The 18,788-nt window shown below is 46.5% G+C and overlaps 1 protein-coding gene across 1 annotated transcript in view; it reads right to left on the bottom strand.

Annotated features, from left to right (window-relative positions):
* The window catches only part of CAMTA1 (calmodulin binding transcription activator 1), a 312,119-nt gene that overhangs the window by 277,716 nt on the left and 15,615 nt on the right, over positions 1-18,788 (bottom strand). Inside the window, exon 2 of the mRNA XM_009884071.1 lies at positions 8,310-8,428. Coding sequence (XP_009882373.1) covers positions 8,310-8,428 — 119 coding nt within the window. The remainder of the gene's footprint in view (positions 1-8,309; positions 8,429-18,788) is intronic.

The raw sequence follows: 18,788 nt of genomic DNA, 5'->3' as shown, positions 1-18,788 counted from the left end.
CTGAAGTTATTGCCACGCGTTGGAGGTAAAGCTACGTTCTTGACATTATTTCCAACATTTACCAATTCTGATTTTTGTGAGCCGAAACAAAAAGTCCATTTTTCTGCTGCTGTTTCACCCCCTGCCGAGGCCGGGTCCCTTAACCACCGCTTACGCTACAGGTTTGTCAGATGACCTCATTTCGGAGGAAAGCGACTTGGAAACCAAGCGACTTAGAAATAATTCAACAGCAGAGACAGAGACTTGCAGTGACTCAGCAGCCGACTCTGCCGGAAGGTACGAGCGTGAGCCCCGCACCTCCGGCGCCGCGCAAGGGTGAGAGCCGGGGAGCGCACACCGTCCCCCCCAGCAGCCCCGGCGCGGCTCCGTCCCACGGGTGCCGCATCCCCCACACCAGCCTGAGCCCCCGACTGCCCAGGGAACACACGCTTGGCACTAAGATGAGTTCTAAACAACTGCAAGCACGTTTTGCCCCTGGGATGGCATCCGACCCGCAGAGCCCAACACCCCTCCAGCGTTCTGCTCGCCGCCGGCCGGCAAACACCTCCTGCTCCTCCTCTGCCTCCGTCTGAAAACAACCGGGTCAGTTCCAACGGAATGAACACAAAGACTTTTTTTCTTTTTAATTTCTCCCCCATCGCAACAGATTTCTCCCCTCTCCCCCCAGGTACACTTTGTTCCCCCCAGGGCCCCAGTGATCACTCCTTTTGCAGAAAACAAATTGGTTTCACTCTTAGTTCTTTTTCTTAAGTACCACCCCTGCATAAAATCTGTGCTTTTATTGGCACTAATTTTTCCTTCATATCTAGTTTTTCTTTTTCATCTAAATCCCCTGATTTTTCTCTTCAAATGAAACAGCCACCCTTGGAAGCAGCGAACGTGAGACCGAGAAGACAGGATTTCAATCACTTACAAAATGTAATATCCTCAGTTTCCATTCATTTGACAAGTGAACCAATTCATTTGTGTTTATATATGCCAGTCCCTGGCAGAGAGACACTTAAATTGACTTTGTAAATTGACTTTGTTGTAACATTTTCCTTGTAAAATGTGGTACAAAGTACAACTTGCGTAACTCACCAGTGAGTGTTCTACTCCGTGCTGGGCAAGCCACAGACCCAAAGAGGTGACACAGCGGTACCTACCGCTACTGCTGGTGTTCCCGTAGATAAACAGCTAAATAACAATTAAATTAATGCACGCTGCTGATCCTCTGACATTTGAAGAGCTTCTATAGCTGGTCACTCCATCTTTTTCTTCCCCCTACGCTGGGTTCCACATTTCTGTCTGACGCTGTACTCCAGAGTAACCATGTACCACTACCAAGGATGAGCCCCAACAGATGACGCAGGTTCGGAAAAGCACACCAGGGTAATCAACTGGAGGAAATCATATTCCACCTTATTTTCCCACATTCCTAGACCAATCTATGGTACTTTTTTTTTTTTGGTAATTGTGTTAAGTATACGATAGATGAAGGATTCAGAGCCCGCTCTTACAGAGAGCCACCGATGTCTGGACACGCGTTTGCTGCGGCTGAACAAGGGGTGTCTACAGGACACGCTCTCACGGGGGAACGTGGAGGTGCCGAGACGGCAGAAAACCAGAAAGCCCCTTCCACCGAAACGGCCACTTGGGTTTGTTGGGAGGTCTCGTCCTCGGACCCAAGAGCCATTCTCCGCCACTCAGCGCTCCACACAAACCAGACCAGTTCCACTCCAACTAATTGCCAAAAAGTTTTGAAATTTGTAAAAATATTCAGAGGTGTTTTGACACAGTACCAATGTCACAAAGCCAGTGAGTTAAATACTATCAGCATGTTATACTTTGTGTACAATATACTAAAACTAATTATGAAGTAATTTTTTTCTTTAGCTATCATTAAGTGCAAAAAAGTTAATTTAAATCATTCAATTGAATTCACTTTAAAAAAAAAACCAAACACAAACAGGAGGGCAGCACATTATCCAAAACAATACGTTTCATCTGTTTGCTATGCTTTACAGCGTTCAATCCGGTCCCAGGACTCCGACACATTAACTGCACAGAACTGCAAAATCAGCCATTTTTAAAGAATTATCATTATACAATTACAATGTCGCTCCTAACATTAACAAAAGGGAAGGTAAAAAAAGTTAGATTTTCCTAAGAGGAAGGTGAGGAATCTCTTTCTGTTACAGCAGGAACAGCATGACAGGTATTACCGCTTTTGTATGAAATTGCCAGGAAGGGTAACCCCTCCGTTCTGCTAAATCCCTGAGCCCACTCACAACAGCTACTAATTATGTAAACACGACTGAGAAACTGCAAAAGCAAAGCCAGCAGCAGATTTTCTGCTTTGTACATTAAGCAAAGCGCAGAATTTCATTAATTTCACAAAATAAACCCATAATGAAGTGCTTCTGTTAAAGAGAAATCCCCACCTCGCTCAGTGACGAGCTCAAGCCCTAACGACGGCGCAGGGGAAGAGCCGCCCACCCGCGGCCGCACCGGTCGGGTGTGGGAACAGGTCAGTCTGGACTCCGCTCCGCTCCGGGCGTAAACGTCATTCCCTTTCCACTTCACCTTCACGGAGCTTTCCTCTCCTTTAAAAAAAGTGAGTTTTCTCCTATTTCTGCTGCTGGCCGAAAGGATGGGCACGCTTTGGAGAGCGGGGTACCAACGGGCGCAGAGCGAGCGTCCAACCAGCCAGTGACGCGCTCGGGTGGGACGTGGCCTCCCCAGGCACACGGGCTCGCAGAAGGCCACCACCTGAAACAAGGGACGGGAACCGGCACCGACGGTCTCCATTCTACAGATGCTCTGGCTGCCCCAGCACTGGCAAACGTTGTGCCCTCAACCGGGCACTCCATACGTCAGCCCGTTTCGGCCCCAGCTCAGCACAAACCCCAGGGCGGCCCCGCGTGCCGGAGCGGCGGTGGCAGCGGGAGACACCAGGGAGGAACGGTGGACAGGTTGGACGGTGACAGCCTCCCCACTGCTCCTCCAGCAGAGGGTCAGCAGGACAGAGAGCAACAAAACTTCTAATAACGGCATCTGCCAACACCACCATACTATTTTATACTCTGTGATCACATGGGCAGCAGGCAATTAGCCAAAATTAAATATTCCCATTGCTCTTGAGAGATCGGAGCGCCGATGCAGACTGCGAGGATGTTCCCGCTTTGTAAGTGCTCCACAGCCGCAGAGCTCTCAACAACGGCCAGCCTCTGGCCTCGGGAAACTGCGCTTAAACAAAACATCTGAATTATCCCGAGCTCAATGGAAAGCATTAAACAAAACTCAAATAACTTTACAGTGCTCAGGAAACTGTACCGAGCACTGTTGCTTTCCCAGAGGGTTTTGCCACCTTGCGGGGATCCGGCAGAGGGGATGCCATGGGCAGGACAGACACCCCTTCCTCACCCGAACTGCGGTGAGGACACAAGCCCAACCCCACGATTTGTAACACATTCGGCTACTCTGGCAAATAAGGTATGAACCAGTACGGTAACACAGCAAAGCGTTACAACAGACCATAGCATCCAGGGCAGCCTGAAAACAAATAGCTGTTTTAAGTTTTCAGACACAAGTTAACTCCATAAGGCACTTAAAACCAGTTAAAAAAAATAAAAATAGTAGTAGTACGTTGTACTGCTCAGTCTTCACCCAGAGCGGTACTTTGATGAACAAACTGGCGATGACAGGAGCCGTGCCGGTAACCGGCTGCCTGACACCTCTCTGCCGGGGAGAGCGGAGTGCAGGCGGCAGATGACGCACCGCTCTCGCCTGTCCTCGCCAGCGCCTCGCGGCACGATAGCCGGCCCAAACACTCCTGACTCAGTTCCCAAGCAGTCTGGGTCCCCTACGTCCCTCAGGCAATTCTCCAAACCTTCAAGATCTTCTCTGCGATTTAGAGAAAAGACGGGAAATAACTGGATGTCAAGCGGGAGAGGAGAATGTCAGTGCCGTGCAAGCAAAGCAAAAATGCGAGACCACATCAGAGATGCCAGTGAGCACACGACTCAAGGTCCCCAACGCAGCATCGTTAAGGAATTTCTTCCTATGCTAAATAACGCTCAACTAGAGAGTTTGGTAATCGCACTTATGTGCACGCTACCAGGCGATACCTAAGCCTGAGCTTTGTGCAGAGCCGATGCTAGACACCCCACGGGAAAGGGGGTGTTTCTGCCTCGCCCCCCAGGGAAGGCTCCAGCACATGAAGCAATTACCACTGGGTTTTCTGCCTTGCAAATGCTGGGCTTCTCCCAACAGAGAATGTAAATATGGAGTACTGTCAGAAACAAAAGCCCTAGGTAGCATTTTACATTTCTGATGTTTAACTTTTTCTTCTTTCTCGTACTGTGTCATTAAGTGTTTACAAGGATGATTAATGACTGCGGCTGCCAACTCCATTAACGACAGGCATCTCTGCTCAAAGCTGCAATCCCGCTTTTGGCAAGCGCCGAGCAGAGACAAGGTTACCCTGACACCCTTGAGCCCCGGCACCCGTCCGCACCGCTGCCCACACAGCCAGCAGCGGGACGCATCTCCTGCCGACAGCGGCTCTCGATCAGCGGGCAGTTAACGAGCCAGCCACCTCTGCCACCTCCATCGGGCAGTGCCGAGCGCGGCAGGCAAAGCGGGAACCGAGCCGAGCGCCACCAAAACCCAGGCTGGGTGCGCAGCGCGAGCGCGGCAAGCAACTACGAGCAGCCCCACGCTGTGGGCAGCCTCTGCTCCACCCGCCCACTCACACCAAACCAGATCCACGTGACACATACACTAAACCGGTTCAAAATGAAATACAACTAACACCCAGAGCCAGGAACTCCCTCACGTGCACAGAGCGTGGCAGAATTTTCTGGCAATTAACTGATTTGTCCTAACATGAGAAATCATATGAAAATCCCCTTTCTATCCTCCCCCGAGCAAGAGAAATAAGCACACGCACACTTTCACAGGCATCTCAAAAAATGTAAATCTGTAATTAAATTGCTTGGCTAAACTTATGATTTTGTATCTCTGGTAAAAAAAAAAAAAAAAAAAGAATTATAAGGAACACTTCCTTCACTAGGAAATATAAAACCACTATAAACTTGATTTAAGATGAGATGACATCTTGATATGGAAATATATTTCCATCAAACATTTCAGTTAAAACTGCATGATCTGACGGAAAGCAAACATCTCGATAACGTGTTCTAAGCATTTTTAAATGCTCCATTTCTCTTGCTGCTCATCGCATTATTTTACTAAGTGTAAAGTCAACCACAACCTATTCAGCTCTCAAAGGATATTGTTTCTCCATCCCAATTACCCAATCCGGAGCAACACATGACCATTATCCTGCATCTGCAGATGAAGGCGTTGAAAGTTATTTGCGGCGTTCCCATGGCGATGCCCTGGTAGAGGAAAGAACAAACCCCGGCTGCTCCCTGACCCCCGCGTTCAGCCTCGGCAGCGTCCCCTGTGCGGGTGCCGGGCAGTCGCCAGCACTCCGAGCCCAGCGGCCAGCACGCAGCACGCACCCCCTGTGCCGCCCACCCACCCGGCACATCAAAACACGACTGCCCTTTATCTCAAGGGCCGCAGATGCGTAGAAGGGCCACGTTCAAGTTTCCTTGAAATATCCCCACACAAAGGAGCAGCAAAAGCAACGCTTTAGGGTTTTGGAAAGGAGCCAGATCGTGGTCAGATTTGGAGGACCAGTCGTGACCACGTTAGGAGGACCAGCCCCGGCCACCCCTCAGGATGCATCCCACACCACATCCCGCACCAATTCCCACTGTGCACACACTCCGGAGAAGTCTATGGCGAGACCGGACACGCGTGAGTTTGTCCGAACACCCGAGTTTGAGGGATGTCAGCAATGTCATAGACATGTTCAGATCTATAAGTTACTTCACGCATTTTATTTCTTTTATATCTTTTAATAAATCTCCCTATGGGTGAGACACCTCGCAAGGAATACCAGTGATCTTGAAATTAACGTGAAGATTCTGGAAGTGCCACTTTATAAAATACATCTTTTTCTTCTGCATTTTACAACTCGTGCCTTCACCAGCATAGACAGAACACCTGTGTACTCAGATGAAAAAATATATTCCCTTAGGAATGACTCTGAAATGTAGTCCAACATTATTATTCAATTATACCCTAAGAAAAATTCAAGTTTTATAACAGTGAACAAAATTAAACTTGCGGGTTGGGGGTGGGGAGGGAAATAAAATCTGTAAGCTAAGCTCCCTCCTCCCCCATAATTAAGACAAATTTTCCAAGACTTCATCTAGGCACAAGATTCTGCCTTTTTCTTTTTTTTTTTTTTTCCCCTTCCCTCTGAGCTAACGAGGCCAAAAATCTCTGGCCACAAGAAAAGCTCTTCCTTTTAAATAATGCAATAGGGAAACTGCAACCGACACACCACACACGCTGGCAGAGACAGCACCAGTAATAACCCACGCACAGAACCAGCTCCTCGTCCCCACTGCGTGGCAGCCACAGCGACAGATTTTGCAGGAAAGAAAGATACAAATGAGTGTGACAAATCTGACATTCAAAAAGACAGAAGTGGCTTGGGTTTGGTTTTTTAACGTGCTAGCTGATGATTTGTGATTATTAGCAAACAATCCCTCTAGAATGAAGGTAGGAGACAAACCCACACCCGCAGCACGCAGGCAAGCGCCATCAGAAACGCTCCCGTCCCCCTCTCAGAAGGAAGGCGACGCTCCCGAATTTTTCTTCCAGCCTAATACACCTCGCATGCACCTACGCTTTCCCGTTTGCATCTTGCTTATGTATAATAAAGATTTTCAGCTATATGATTAACTTCATTTGCCACATTCTGTACCCTGGGAGGCTGCAAACTCCAAACACCACTCAAAAAGAAAAGCTAAAGCCTGAGTGTGCCAACGTATACACGGGGCTCTAAACTAGGGACCCCAGACACACGAGGCAAAAGTGACTAAAACCCAACAAGCTGCTTCCAATAACAAGAAGGAGCATCGTTTTACCACAAGCCTGTGCAGAGCGCTTGCTTTCTCAACTGTCTCTGTCAAAGCATCATGTTTTAGAGCCACTGGAATTGCTGTCACCCCATGCCCCGCTCCCGTTAGTATAAACGTTATCACAGAATAAACTGCAACCCACATTTCCTACAATTTACATTTCAATTCAAATGACCCAAGACAAAAACATCTACACAAAAGAGCCAATGCCAGCAACGCCCCCAGAAGACCCGATTAATACTGTCACAGTAATTAGTATGCTAAAAATGGATACTTGGCTTTAACTTTCAGACAAAAGAAGGAGGGGGAGTGAGGGACCCCAACTTTGGAAAATACACCCATGAAGTGACCCATATTTGATTCTGCGCTCAGCAAACAGACACATGAACTGATCCATATCCGCTTCTGCACTCAGCTTGCCACTTGCAGTCCTTAAATTCACCAGTACAGTTTTTGTTACCGCGTTTAGATGCTACAAATGACTGATTAGAGGGCCAAGAACAGTTAGCTTGCAACAGGCAGATACTAACTGGAGGTTTATGGTAATTTCTCAAAGTTGATTGCTTCTATTATTAAATGATTCCCGTAAACATGGGAAAGGTACTGTAAGACAGTGCTACTAAAAGCTAAAACGATACTGTGGGTATTGCCGTGTAACTTCCAGCCTTGCTGCCCAGAGGGAATGAAGGCAGAGCATCGCAGACCTATTTGAATTGTTCTTCAACTTCACCTTGGCCCACCAGACACCTGAATTTTAAATACTCGTTTGTTTCAATGAACCCAACCATGATGCGTTAACAGGAGATACGCAAACTAGCATATCCATAATCCAGAGTAACTGGATTCCAGTACAAAACGCCCAATTCTTTGTGTCCCCTGTTCTTAACAAGATTTCTCAGACAGGAGCAAGCTAGTTATTTCTCAGGACCCTGTTTGGCAGGAAAGAACACGCACTGGTTTTTTGTTCAGAAGTCTTTACGCATAGTAAGATAACATTTTGTTTAACACGGTACCAAAACACATATCTAATTTTAAACAATTTTGACACACGTTAGTAAGATGATACAAGACTTGACTCTGAGACAAGTGACATACACACACACGAGCAATAGACTCCTACTACACTAGTAGCCAGCTTCCACATTTGTCTTCAAGTCTAGTTTAAAGCTCACTTTCAACATGTAACGGGACTTTATTATTTAAACAACAGGTTCGAGAGCCAGGGAATTCATATTCTGTAACTTACATGGCATGCTCTCAAAAAATAATCCATAAGCGTCAAGTAAGCTGGTATGTTTAAGAATAAATAAGAGATTTAACTACCTCATTAGTGTTCCAGCGGTGCCTCTCTTTCGGTAAACTTGAACATTTTGGTAGACATTCAAGCAGCTTCTTCGGTAAAAAGATTTTTACATGACTGCCATTGCTGTTCCCGTGATCATCTAGAAAAAAGAGGAGACACATGATGCACACACAGGAGAATCGGTGGTGTCCACGAAGAGACCCTAGCTACGGCAGGACTTGGAAACCCACCAGTTCCCTTGTCCAAGAGCAGGCAATTTGTCACTGCAAAGAAGCACATGGCTTTCTGTTGAAATTGCACCTTTATTTCAGAAATATACAGTTTAATTCCTTGTGGCTGCAAAGTTTGAGAAGAGCTTTGATGGATTTGTGGACAAGGAGCCTGTGTGTGCGCTTACCTGGGCCTATTTTAGCTTATTATTTCCCTCAGTGACAAATTTTACAAGCAATAGCGACAAAACGTTATAGAAGCTGTGACCACAGCGGTATGACCTGCCAGGAAAGTCATAAATGAAGTTCACACTCAACAGGATTTGCAAGTAAATAAGCACAGAGCCCCAGTACCTGCTATAATTTTGTCAAGCTGCAGCAGAAATGCAACTCAAGGCCTATTAGTTCATTGAAAACTAAAATGCCCTGTACCGATTAAAAACAGGTTACTTTTCTTTCCACAGACAGCCCAGAAAGTGAATGCAGTTCCTCAACAGGAGAGTGAGGTAGAGGGATGGAAATCTTCCTCCCTCACCACACTCAGCAGTCTCAAAAGCAGAAATACAGAAGAATACAAAATTATTCGGTTTTTGTTGCTAAAAATGTAGAAGGCGCATCAATTCCCCTTAAAAAAAGAAGAGATACCCAAAAAACCCCAAAGTCCAACAACAGCCCACCGATGTCCCAGAAGCATTAACCTGATTGTGTCTCCATCACCACCTAAAGAATCAGAGCACCCACAAACTGCATGTTTACGGGCCAAATCAGTCACTGCAGAAAAGGGAACCGGAACAGTGGGATAAGACATCCCAGCTACAGCACTGGAGTTTTACTATTCTCCTTCTAAACCCCCATCTCCGCCTTCGTCCACTATTCGGACACCTCACACGACAGATACTGGGCAGCCATATACGAGAAGTACACTTATTCACTGGCATTTTACCCTACAAAATTAATTTATAGTCATTTCCCATTTGGAAGTGTACAGAAAAAGGATATTAACTTTTTCCTTTTACACATCTAATCATTTTATGTCATTAAACAGATGCCAGCATCATGATAAAACTCCTCTGCAATTACACACGATACAGGAATTTCCCGTGACCTGCCACAAACCAGAGAGAACCCGTCCCGCAATCATTTGCGAAGGCGGGCGAAGAGCACAAACCAGCAGCCAGACATCCCTGGTATTTTTAAAGCTTGATTATACTCTTGGATGTGTCAAGTTCAACAATATACATGCTGTTAAATCAACTACTCGTGCAAGCACAGCAGATGAGTTTACAAGATAAGCAGCGATGTGTATGATAATCGTGAGCTGCTCTATAATTTATGAGTGCTGTGCACTCCCTGAGTTATTGGGAACTTTACTATACGACTGCGTTAGACTAAATCAACAGGGTTGCCAGTTTCATACTTCTTCCTGGGCGAAGGAGTGGTTGGGCAGTATCGATCTTTGCTGAACTGATAAAGAAATCGGGAAGAAGGTTCTCTCCATTATTTTTCCGCATACCATTCCAGGATTTCCCGCTTGCCATTGAACATCTCAGACCGTTGCTCTACAGGGCTTTTCAGCCACATCTTCTTCCCAGTCAATATTCTGCACCTGTGACTGTCACCTTTGTTATTTCCCACCACCTCCGGCCACTCAAAGCTTCACAAACACGCGTGTCGTGCCACTTGGGGTTACCCACAAAGACACCAACTCGCGTGGGGCAAAGCAGGGAGGTGGGCAGGGCCCCCGTGCCGGCAGCCCACAGCCATTCCCACCTGTATTTTCAGATCCGCCATCCAACTTAGCTGGTTCCTACTTAACATTCCCTACGTTAATTTTATACCGTTTTCATTTCTCATTCAAAATATTGCATTGCACTACATTCAATTCATTAAGGCAGCAAAGTATTTTACAGCACACATTATTGCTTTTATCAGCCAAACTACATCCCCAGTTACATCTCATCAGCTTATTTTCCATGGGCACATTTTAATTGACATTAATTGTATTACTTCCCCTTACCTCCGTATCAGTCAAGTCTTCTATCATTCATTCCATTATTTTGCAGGGCTGGCAGACCTCTAATTATTCAGCTCGTTTTATTAACTTTCTTCCACTGTCATCAATTATCAGTATTATTAATCCAGAAAGTGCCGATGGATAATAGATCCCTTAAAAATGTTTTGGTGGAAGTTATCAGAACTTGCTGACTCTAAACCTTCCAACTCCTTAGCATCCAACTCCTGTTGTTAGCATCTCATACCTTCGTGTTGTTACAGCAATGGAAGGTCATTTCCATCATCCTGTGATGTGACTTCATCTCACGTACGATTCCCTTCCCAGCGTTTAGCAATGACACTTCTTCATTCCAAAAAATCCCCAACATGGAAAACAACTACTGCCACCTGCGTTGATCTGACAAGCTTTTCGTTACAGAATCCTCTAGCCGCGTGGTCAGAATGACACACAATAATCATGTTATGGGAAGCGAATACTAAATTCATTGACCTCTAAAACAGGTTTGACCTTGGAAAAGGACAACGTTGGCCAGCCAGCTCCGAGGATTATGAACAAGAAAGTGCCTGTCCCCAGACGATGCACACACACTTGCTTTACAGCTCGCTTCTCCGCCCGCAGGAATCGTTCATGACGCATTCCCCAAGGAGGAAAGTCTCCAGATGAAAGGGGGAAGCGGGGCCCAGAGGAGGAACGCGGCTCTGCCAGCTGCACTAAGGGTGCCGGCAGACCTCGGGCACCCCTGGACCTCCGCTCTGGGGTTCAGCAAAAGCCTTTGCCGTCAGCAGAGCCCCAAGCATCGCACAGGATCTGTCACCCCCACCTACAGACAGGCTACCAAGAGTTCACACCCCTCCAAATCAGCTCTCTCTTCACTACTCACATTCCGCACAAATAACCACAATCCTTCCAACGAGAACATGTCAAGCTTTAGGGAGGTGGAGCAAAAAACGAAGTGGTTCTCCTTTGGTTCGAATCAAATCCATCATTTCTAGTCAACCTGACGTACCCACTCACCTACCGCAGAGTCCTCTGCGAGTCAGAGGAGTAAGAATCAACGCTGCTCACCGTCCATGTGCAACTCGGAGAGCAACCGGCATGTTCCAGAGGGAATACTGAACATCTATTTAGAACTAAAATTTCCTCTGCAGTTAAAAAAAGGAGCTGCAATTTCACAATGCTTATTTGATTTCACTGTGCTAATCCAGGCCAGATCTGCACTTGAACTTTCTTCCTCCTATTATTTTTGCTATGGGCGCGACTTATGACATTGTGATCTGCAAACCCATCCAGTGTCAATAAAAAGTGCTTTTGCAAGCAAAGCTGCACTTGCACAAGGAGGATTTGCCAGTAAAGCTGTATCGACGTGGGGTTTTTTTAGTGCAAAGCTGGCCACAGCTCAAAAACGCTTCCCAAGGCACGCACAGCCAATCCTGAAAACTACAATAAGGAAGCTACATACAAAAACATAGCAGCCTGCAATGGATCTGGTTATATTTCAGTATGAAAATCCAAAATCTAAGTTCCATTGGCAATCTTCAGAATTACGTATTAGCAAACCAGAAACTCACGTAAAATTAAGAAAGTACAACTATTATAAAGTTCATGGAAAGTTCCGTATTAATTATACCACATAAACCCTTCGTAATTTTATGGGTTTCTTCATGCTCCTTGCACTTTATCCTCCCAAGGGATGCAACATGGGCCATAAAACTTTAGAGCGCACAACAGCAAATCACACAGCGAGTCTGTGCTCTACCCCTGCTCTCCAAACAATCCCCCCTCCCCTCTTTTTTTTTTTTTTCATTCTTTAACTGGTTCTTAAATCTTCTGTGATCCAGGAGGTGAATTTAGATCTGTAGACCATTTAACTACCACAGTTTATCAATATAACGTATAATTGGAGTACACAGAAATGCCTGAATGGGTGTTGATCAACTGCTGATTTGCAGACAGTTCTATATGGGAAATAAATATAAAGAATAAGCCTATAAAATTACAAACACAAGTTTTATAAACCTATTATTATGAAGTAATAACTTAGGGTTGGCCATCTTCTTAACTACCTCACAAGAGAGGTAAAAGGTGCTTAAACATTACAAATAAGCACTTCCATATAAAACAAACAGCTAAAATCACAATGTCATTATTAACTACCTAAATGGAACCGGAGGGTGTCAAGTTAACCACACCGCCACTCCTCACACTGTGGCTTAAGCAGCGGCACCGAGTAGATACAGCTCAAAAGGGGCACCCATGCAACCACAGCAAGCGTAGGGCACGAAGTCCGCCAGTCTGCGGCATAACGCAGTATGAACCCGCGCACCGGTCCCCCTTGCAAGGAAAAGAACGACCACGTGCCATATTTAAGAGACCTCAGGAGTGATTACGTCAATACCCGAAGCAAAAGCACCAACTCACTCTCCTTCCTTTGGAGTTGTGGTTCCCAACCCTATTGGCTTTTCTGAAACTCTTCCCCTTTGCAAAAAGCTACTTTTCCAATAACTCATTTTTCTAAAGATGATATACAAAAACATAGGCAAAAATGAAAGTCAGGATATCTAGATTTAGTCAAAAGACTTTTTTTTTTTTTTTTTTACATCTTCTTATTTCCCATGTACTGATTCAGCTCCACCGGACCCTGGGCTGTGGGTGGGGGTCCGAAGTCCCCTTTAAGTCCTACATTCTTCCATTCGCTGACCTCTGGACACAGGAAAAAAACCCAGTAAATTCACCGTGGCAGAACTGAATGCAAAAAATTATCCCCGATCCAAATATCCGCAGGACTGGCATGCTATTTCTCATAGTTAAACTTTGTTCCTGGCATTTTCAATCAGTAAACAAGTAGCAATATAAGCAAAACCAACAGCTTTTGGTCTGTTTTCTAGAAATATTTGGACGATTACAGTTGTAAATCTCTTGGCAACAAAAGCAGATTTCTAAATATCAATAGAGGGTGGCTGAGATAAGATAACTAGGTCCAGCTCTCCGGCGCTGCTTTCCCAGCAAGGTTCCACCGGATGCCAGCACTCGGCTCCGCACGGGCCGAGCAAAGGCGCTCCCGATCCTTCACCGGGAAGGACGCGGGCAGCCCAAAGGCAGCCCAGGGGCTGAGGGCAGGACGCAAGGAAAGCGTGAACAGTTTGGGCAAAGGTAAAAAACGTGAAACGCCAGCAAGAGGGGATGAGACAAGCCATCACGCGTGCAGCTGCGACTGCTGCCCGTGGGGAAAACGGGAGGAACGAGGAAAACCGGAAAGGATGCGGAGGAAGTCTTAGGAATGGTAGCAGTATCAAGGATGACCAACAAAACAATTTTCCTCTAGTCATTTACTGAACCTAGCCTAGCTTCTTGGAATATTTGTGAAAAATACTTTGTTGCTATGACAAGCTCCACAAACCACTCTAAAACTGTAAGAAATACAAATATAGCTAAAACTCTGGCGCTGCACATTGTCATCCCGGTTCTCCCCACCAATAACGCACTACTTCAAGTTACTGTGTCCTTTCCACATAGCAGAAAGTTTCTTGACATTTTATAACTGAATTCAATTTAAACGCCACACTTATGTAAAACTGCAAATGGTGCATTTAGGGTAAGAGTTGATAGCGCAATTCTTCTTAATGAAAGCCTACGCGCTGGTTGCAAAGGTCTGGTTTACACAATTAGCCACTTATTTCTCCTGCTGTACATTTATCACCGTGCTCAGCACTTGGGAGTCCACTTCCCCCAACCAACAGACCCGTTTTCTTTCCCTCTCCCCCCTTGGCAGGCGGTTGAAAGCACCCTGCTAACCTTACAGGAGAATCTGGTTAAATTCAGAAGGTGCACAAAAGTAACTATCTAAAAAGCAATCATCAGGAGCACGAAAAAACAGTGCAGTCGCTTCAACTTTCTCCTGCAGCTCCTAAGGGTGTTCAGGCATGACTTTCACCATCTTGCTTGTACGACAAGAGCAACAGAATTAGACCACTGCTGACTGTCGCCAACAATTCATGTGGTTTAGACATGTCAAAAATTCCTTCATCCCTTGGTTTTCTCTGAAGTCACATCATCAAATTCAACTGCAACGAAACTAAGGGGCGATGGATACTATTAGTCAAGCCTAGCAAAAATAAACCACCCATTTATACAGTTTTCAATTCTACAAACATTCTCAACACCACACCAAATTTTCCAGAAGTCCCAAAGTATTGGCTAAGGCTCGTGAAATCGCTTACTCTGAGCCCACACACTGGCACCCACCAGCCACGGATATTTTTATTGTTTGTTTGTTTGGTGGTTTTTTTAAACTATGAACAGTTTGAGTTTGGAAACCCACCTGGAGAGCTGGCAGGTAAAAAAAAAAACCAACCAAACAACAAAACCCCTTGAACCAAAGATGCAATGAGCAGGAGAAGGACACTGAGCTCCCCGTTCCCAGTGATAATGGGAGTTTGCTCTTGCTCACCCTGCGCCGCACCTTCAGCATCGCCCCAGGAAGAGGGTGCTGCACCCAAAAAACTGGGGCTATCACGGAGGCCAGCACCCGCAGGCATACGTGCCTTTTAAAACCCGCAGGGTTTAAAACAGGGTAACCACAACACAGAGCTGAAGGGGCGCAGGAAGCCACAGAAGGTGAAAACAGGACACGAACTGAGGGGAAAAAAATAAAAAGAAAGAACTCAGCAAGGTGTGGAAGAGGAAGCCAGGAAACAGGGAAGATGCAAGAAGCTGCTGGAAGCACTGCATTTTAATTAACCGGCACTGTATTCCACAACACACTCTACCAGCCTCATTTCGCTCCATGGAAAGGTTTGGGGTTGGGTTTTTTTTCCCCCTGCAGATACATTTGGTTTATTGAAGCAGAGAGACAGAAGGGACACTAGAAAAGGAAGGTCACATTCCAGCTCCCGCTTTCTGAAGGCTGCCTGAGCAGAGAGGTAGGACAGCTATTGCCCCCTCCTCCTCCGACATAGCCCTTTCTAAGCAGGTCCTAAAAGACTGCAAGTTTGAGAAGACTCATTTAAAAACAATGGTAATGTAAAGTTAGCACCAAGTCTCGAAAGGTTAAATTTTAAAAACATTTGTTTTAACCTTACTTGCACGTAATCTTTCCACTGTTTCCAGACACACAAAATGAAATCTGAGTTACAACATCTGTAGGAAACCTTCCTACAAAAGTAGCTTTAAAATCCCACGCAAATAAACCAAAAGCCCTTTGAGGCAAAGTGTTTGGGAAAATCATTAACAACAAGAGATGTGGAATTGGATCAAAAAAACAGAGCTTTAAACAAGCCCCACGCCTTACAACAGGAATCTTGCACGTACAACAGTTATAATACCAAAAGGACTAAAAAAAAGTGACCTCATGTAGTTCCTGCTGTTTGTAAAAAGTGAATCGAGTCCACTCTCTGAGTGGGTCCAGAAACTTCAGTAAAGGCAGTTCCCTTCTGTGTCTGACAACAGAAATTTTGGTAAAATCCCAACTGCTGAAATTCTGCAAAAATTCTGGGGTGACGAGCGGACTGAGCCGGGTGCCCAACCCTGCCTCTCCACCGAGGCAGTCCAATGTTGCCATGAAGGACAGCAGTACAGAGAGCACGGCACAAAATCCAATCCATCACGCTCGCAATAAGCTCAGGTTTGTTTAAGTAATAAAATGTTACGCAACACTTCCGCAGAGGGAAGTAAATATTTGCTGTTTAACAACCAAATCAAGACTGTTTTGTTTTTAAAAGGTATGTTGCCCAAACAGCCTCTCAGCATTCAATAATATTTGCAGCTCTAACTTCCTCTCGGTCAGTATCATCAGCAAACCCAGAAAAGCTGCCAGAATCCCCACCGCCGTCCTCCCCCGCCGTCCTCGGCTCACGGGGGAGTTATGGGGAGAAATCCCACCTCCTGCCTTGCCCACCTATGGACCCTGCCTGAATTAACAGATGTAAAATTCAACCACCGCATATAACCGAGCTTAGAGGGCACGACAAAGCGCCCAAATCCTGCGCCAGCTCCACTGTTCACAGACGGGGGCACTCCTCTACAGCCATCCGTTTCAGACATCCATCCATGAGAACACACAGAAGCACAACGAAAGGTTCTCTGTGCACATTCTTTCATTTCCAACTTTTAAAAAAACTTTCTTTTTCTAATTTAAAGACGACCCCCCACCCCGATCAAGCTCACGGCCCATGACAGCTGCCAAGATGGCACCTCCAAGGGGCAGTCCTCCCGCTTCAGTTCAGACACACAAAATGCGGCGGAAACTACACAAGCCACAACCCCCCTGCGGCAGGGATGGTAAGAGGTGGTGGTCACCGAGCCCAGCGCCATCCCGCCTACGGAAACCAGGAAAGAGGGAACTCACCCAATTACAAGCAAAGCTATCAGCTTGGGTTTCATAATCTAAATAAAACTGTTTGTTTGTTCCTAGATCTATTTTACTACTTTAAAAAAAAAAAAAAAAAAAAAGCCACAACCCCCCCCCGGCAGGGATGGTAAGAGCTGGTGGTCACCGAGCCCAGCGTCATCCCGCCTACGGAAACCAGGAAAGAGGGAACTCACCCAAGTCTTCCAAGACGTGGAAACCTCTCCTGCAGGCAGGGAGCAGAGTCGCCAGCCTCACTGCAAACCCTCTCCTACCGCTGAGGTTTTCCTGCTGCTGGCTGGGCAGAGGAGCCCCGGCCGAGGCGTGACAGGGAAGCTCAAAGACCAGGCAGGTCTGCGGAGCTGTGCGCTGCTGCTCACGGGGCTCGCTCCTCCTGCGCCCCTTTGGGCGGATGGAGCAGATTCCTCCCCAATAAAAGGAGCGCTTCTCCACACAACTAACCTGCTAGCTGCCATTTACATTTATTTGTCAAGTACTACAGTAACAAAAACCTAAAGCGACTTGTGTTCTCTCCTCTAGCATCTGTACTACTGGTGAAACACTGGTCTTGAATCACGCTTTAAAGCGATTCCCATTTAAGTTTCTGACAGGCGGAGTTTAAGTTTAAGGAATGAATGGTTTATATCTTGCCTCCTTGAAAATATACCACAGAACTAGGTCAGCGCGGGGAGCCGCTCTGTGCGCTTACTACGAGAACAACACGGGCGCTGGTGCCGAGCCGAAGACGCTCCGCTCCCACCGCGGCGACGCTGCCCGTGCCCTGCACGGGTACAAAGCGGCGACCCAGCACAGACCAGCCCGGGGGAGCGCTGGTCACAGCGCCGGGTGGGCGCGTTTCGACGCTGGGCACACAAATCGCTCCAACAGCTCGTGCACAGCGCTACGGTACAAAAGCAAACACTGCTGAGGACCCATCTCCTCGCCAAAAACACACTCCAACGGCCCACGAAAATGTTACCAATACAAAACATGATAAAAGTTGCATTAAGTAACACGTGTAAAGACCAAATTGAGGAGCACTGATCTGCACAGCCCCGTAAAGCCGTGGCCTCAGAGATGAGTATACTGAAACCTGTGCCTTGTGTTGAAAAAATGCCATCGTATGTTAGCACAAGAAGCCCGAAAAGGGAATCGAGCCCAAGCGTGCTTTGGTGGCAATACTTTCATCCGCTAAGAACCAAAACTCCACCATCTGAGTGATGAAGTCCAGACAGATGCTAATTCTCTTCTCACTTACACCCCTGTTAACCAGTTGGCATTTTACTACTTCAGTGGACTTAATCATTTACTTCAACACAAATGAGAAAAGAATGAACCCGGCGTTTTCCAGAGCACAGGAAAGATGGAACTAATGAATTTGGGAGCATCAAAGAGATTAATAAAAGATGAAGCTGACAACACTCATGATCACTGCTACTACTTAAAATTTACATTTTCGTAGAGCACTCAGCTGGACAAGGCGCAGGCAAACATCAAACCGACAGTGGCCATGCCGACAGGGGCTCTAGGGCTGCTGAATTAAAAGAAACCACTAAAAAAAAAAAAATAGTCCCAAAGGACTTAGAGCAAAAATCCAGCAGAAGAGGTGAGATAACGACCCTGTACCCTAAGAAGGGGTGTCCCAGTAAAGAGTGCGAATGGGTTAAGAGTGAGAAAACACATTTGCTATAGCGGGTAAGGAAAAAATCCACATTAGCCCGATTAAACAGAGACATTGGAGGTGCCCAACCGCAGCCAGATAAATCCGAGAGGCGTTAGTGAAATTTACCGATTTTAGTTACGCAACGGGTTAGTGAGGGATATAACCCACCCCCCCGGAAAACGGAGGCCCTGACACCCGGTACCGGTTGCGCTGCGCCACGCCAGCCCCGGCCCCGCGGCCCCGGCACGCCTCAAACGCAGCTCGGGGCGA

Source organism: Charadrius vociferus, unplaced genomic scaffold (genome assembly GCF_000708025.1).
Source record: "Charadrius vociferus isolate BGI_N301 unplaced genomic scaffold, ASM70802v2 scaffold784, whole genome shotgun sequence".
NCBI lineage: Eukaryota > Metazoa > Chordata > Aves > Charadriiformes > Charadriidae > Charadrius > Charadrius vociferus.
Note: the sequence above shows the minus strand (reverse complement) of the source record. Positions and strands in the feature narration are given on the sequence as shown.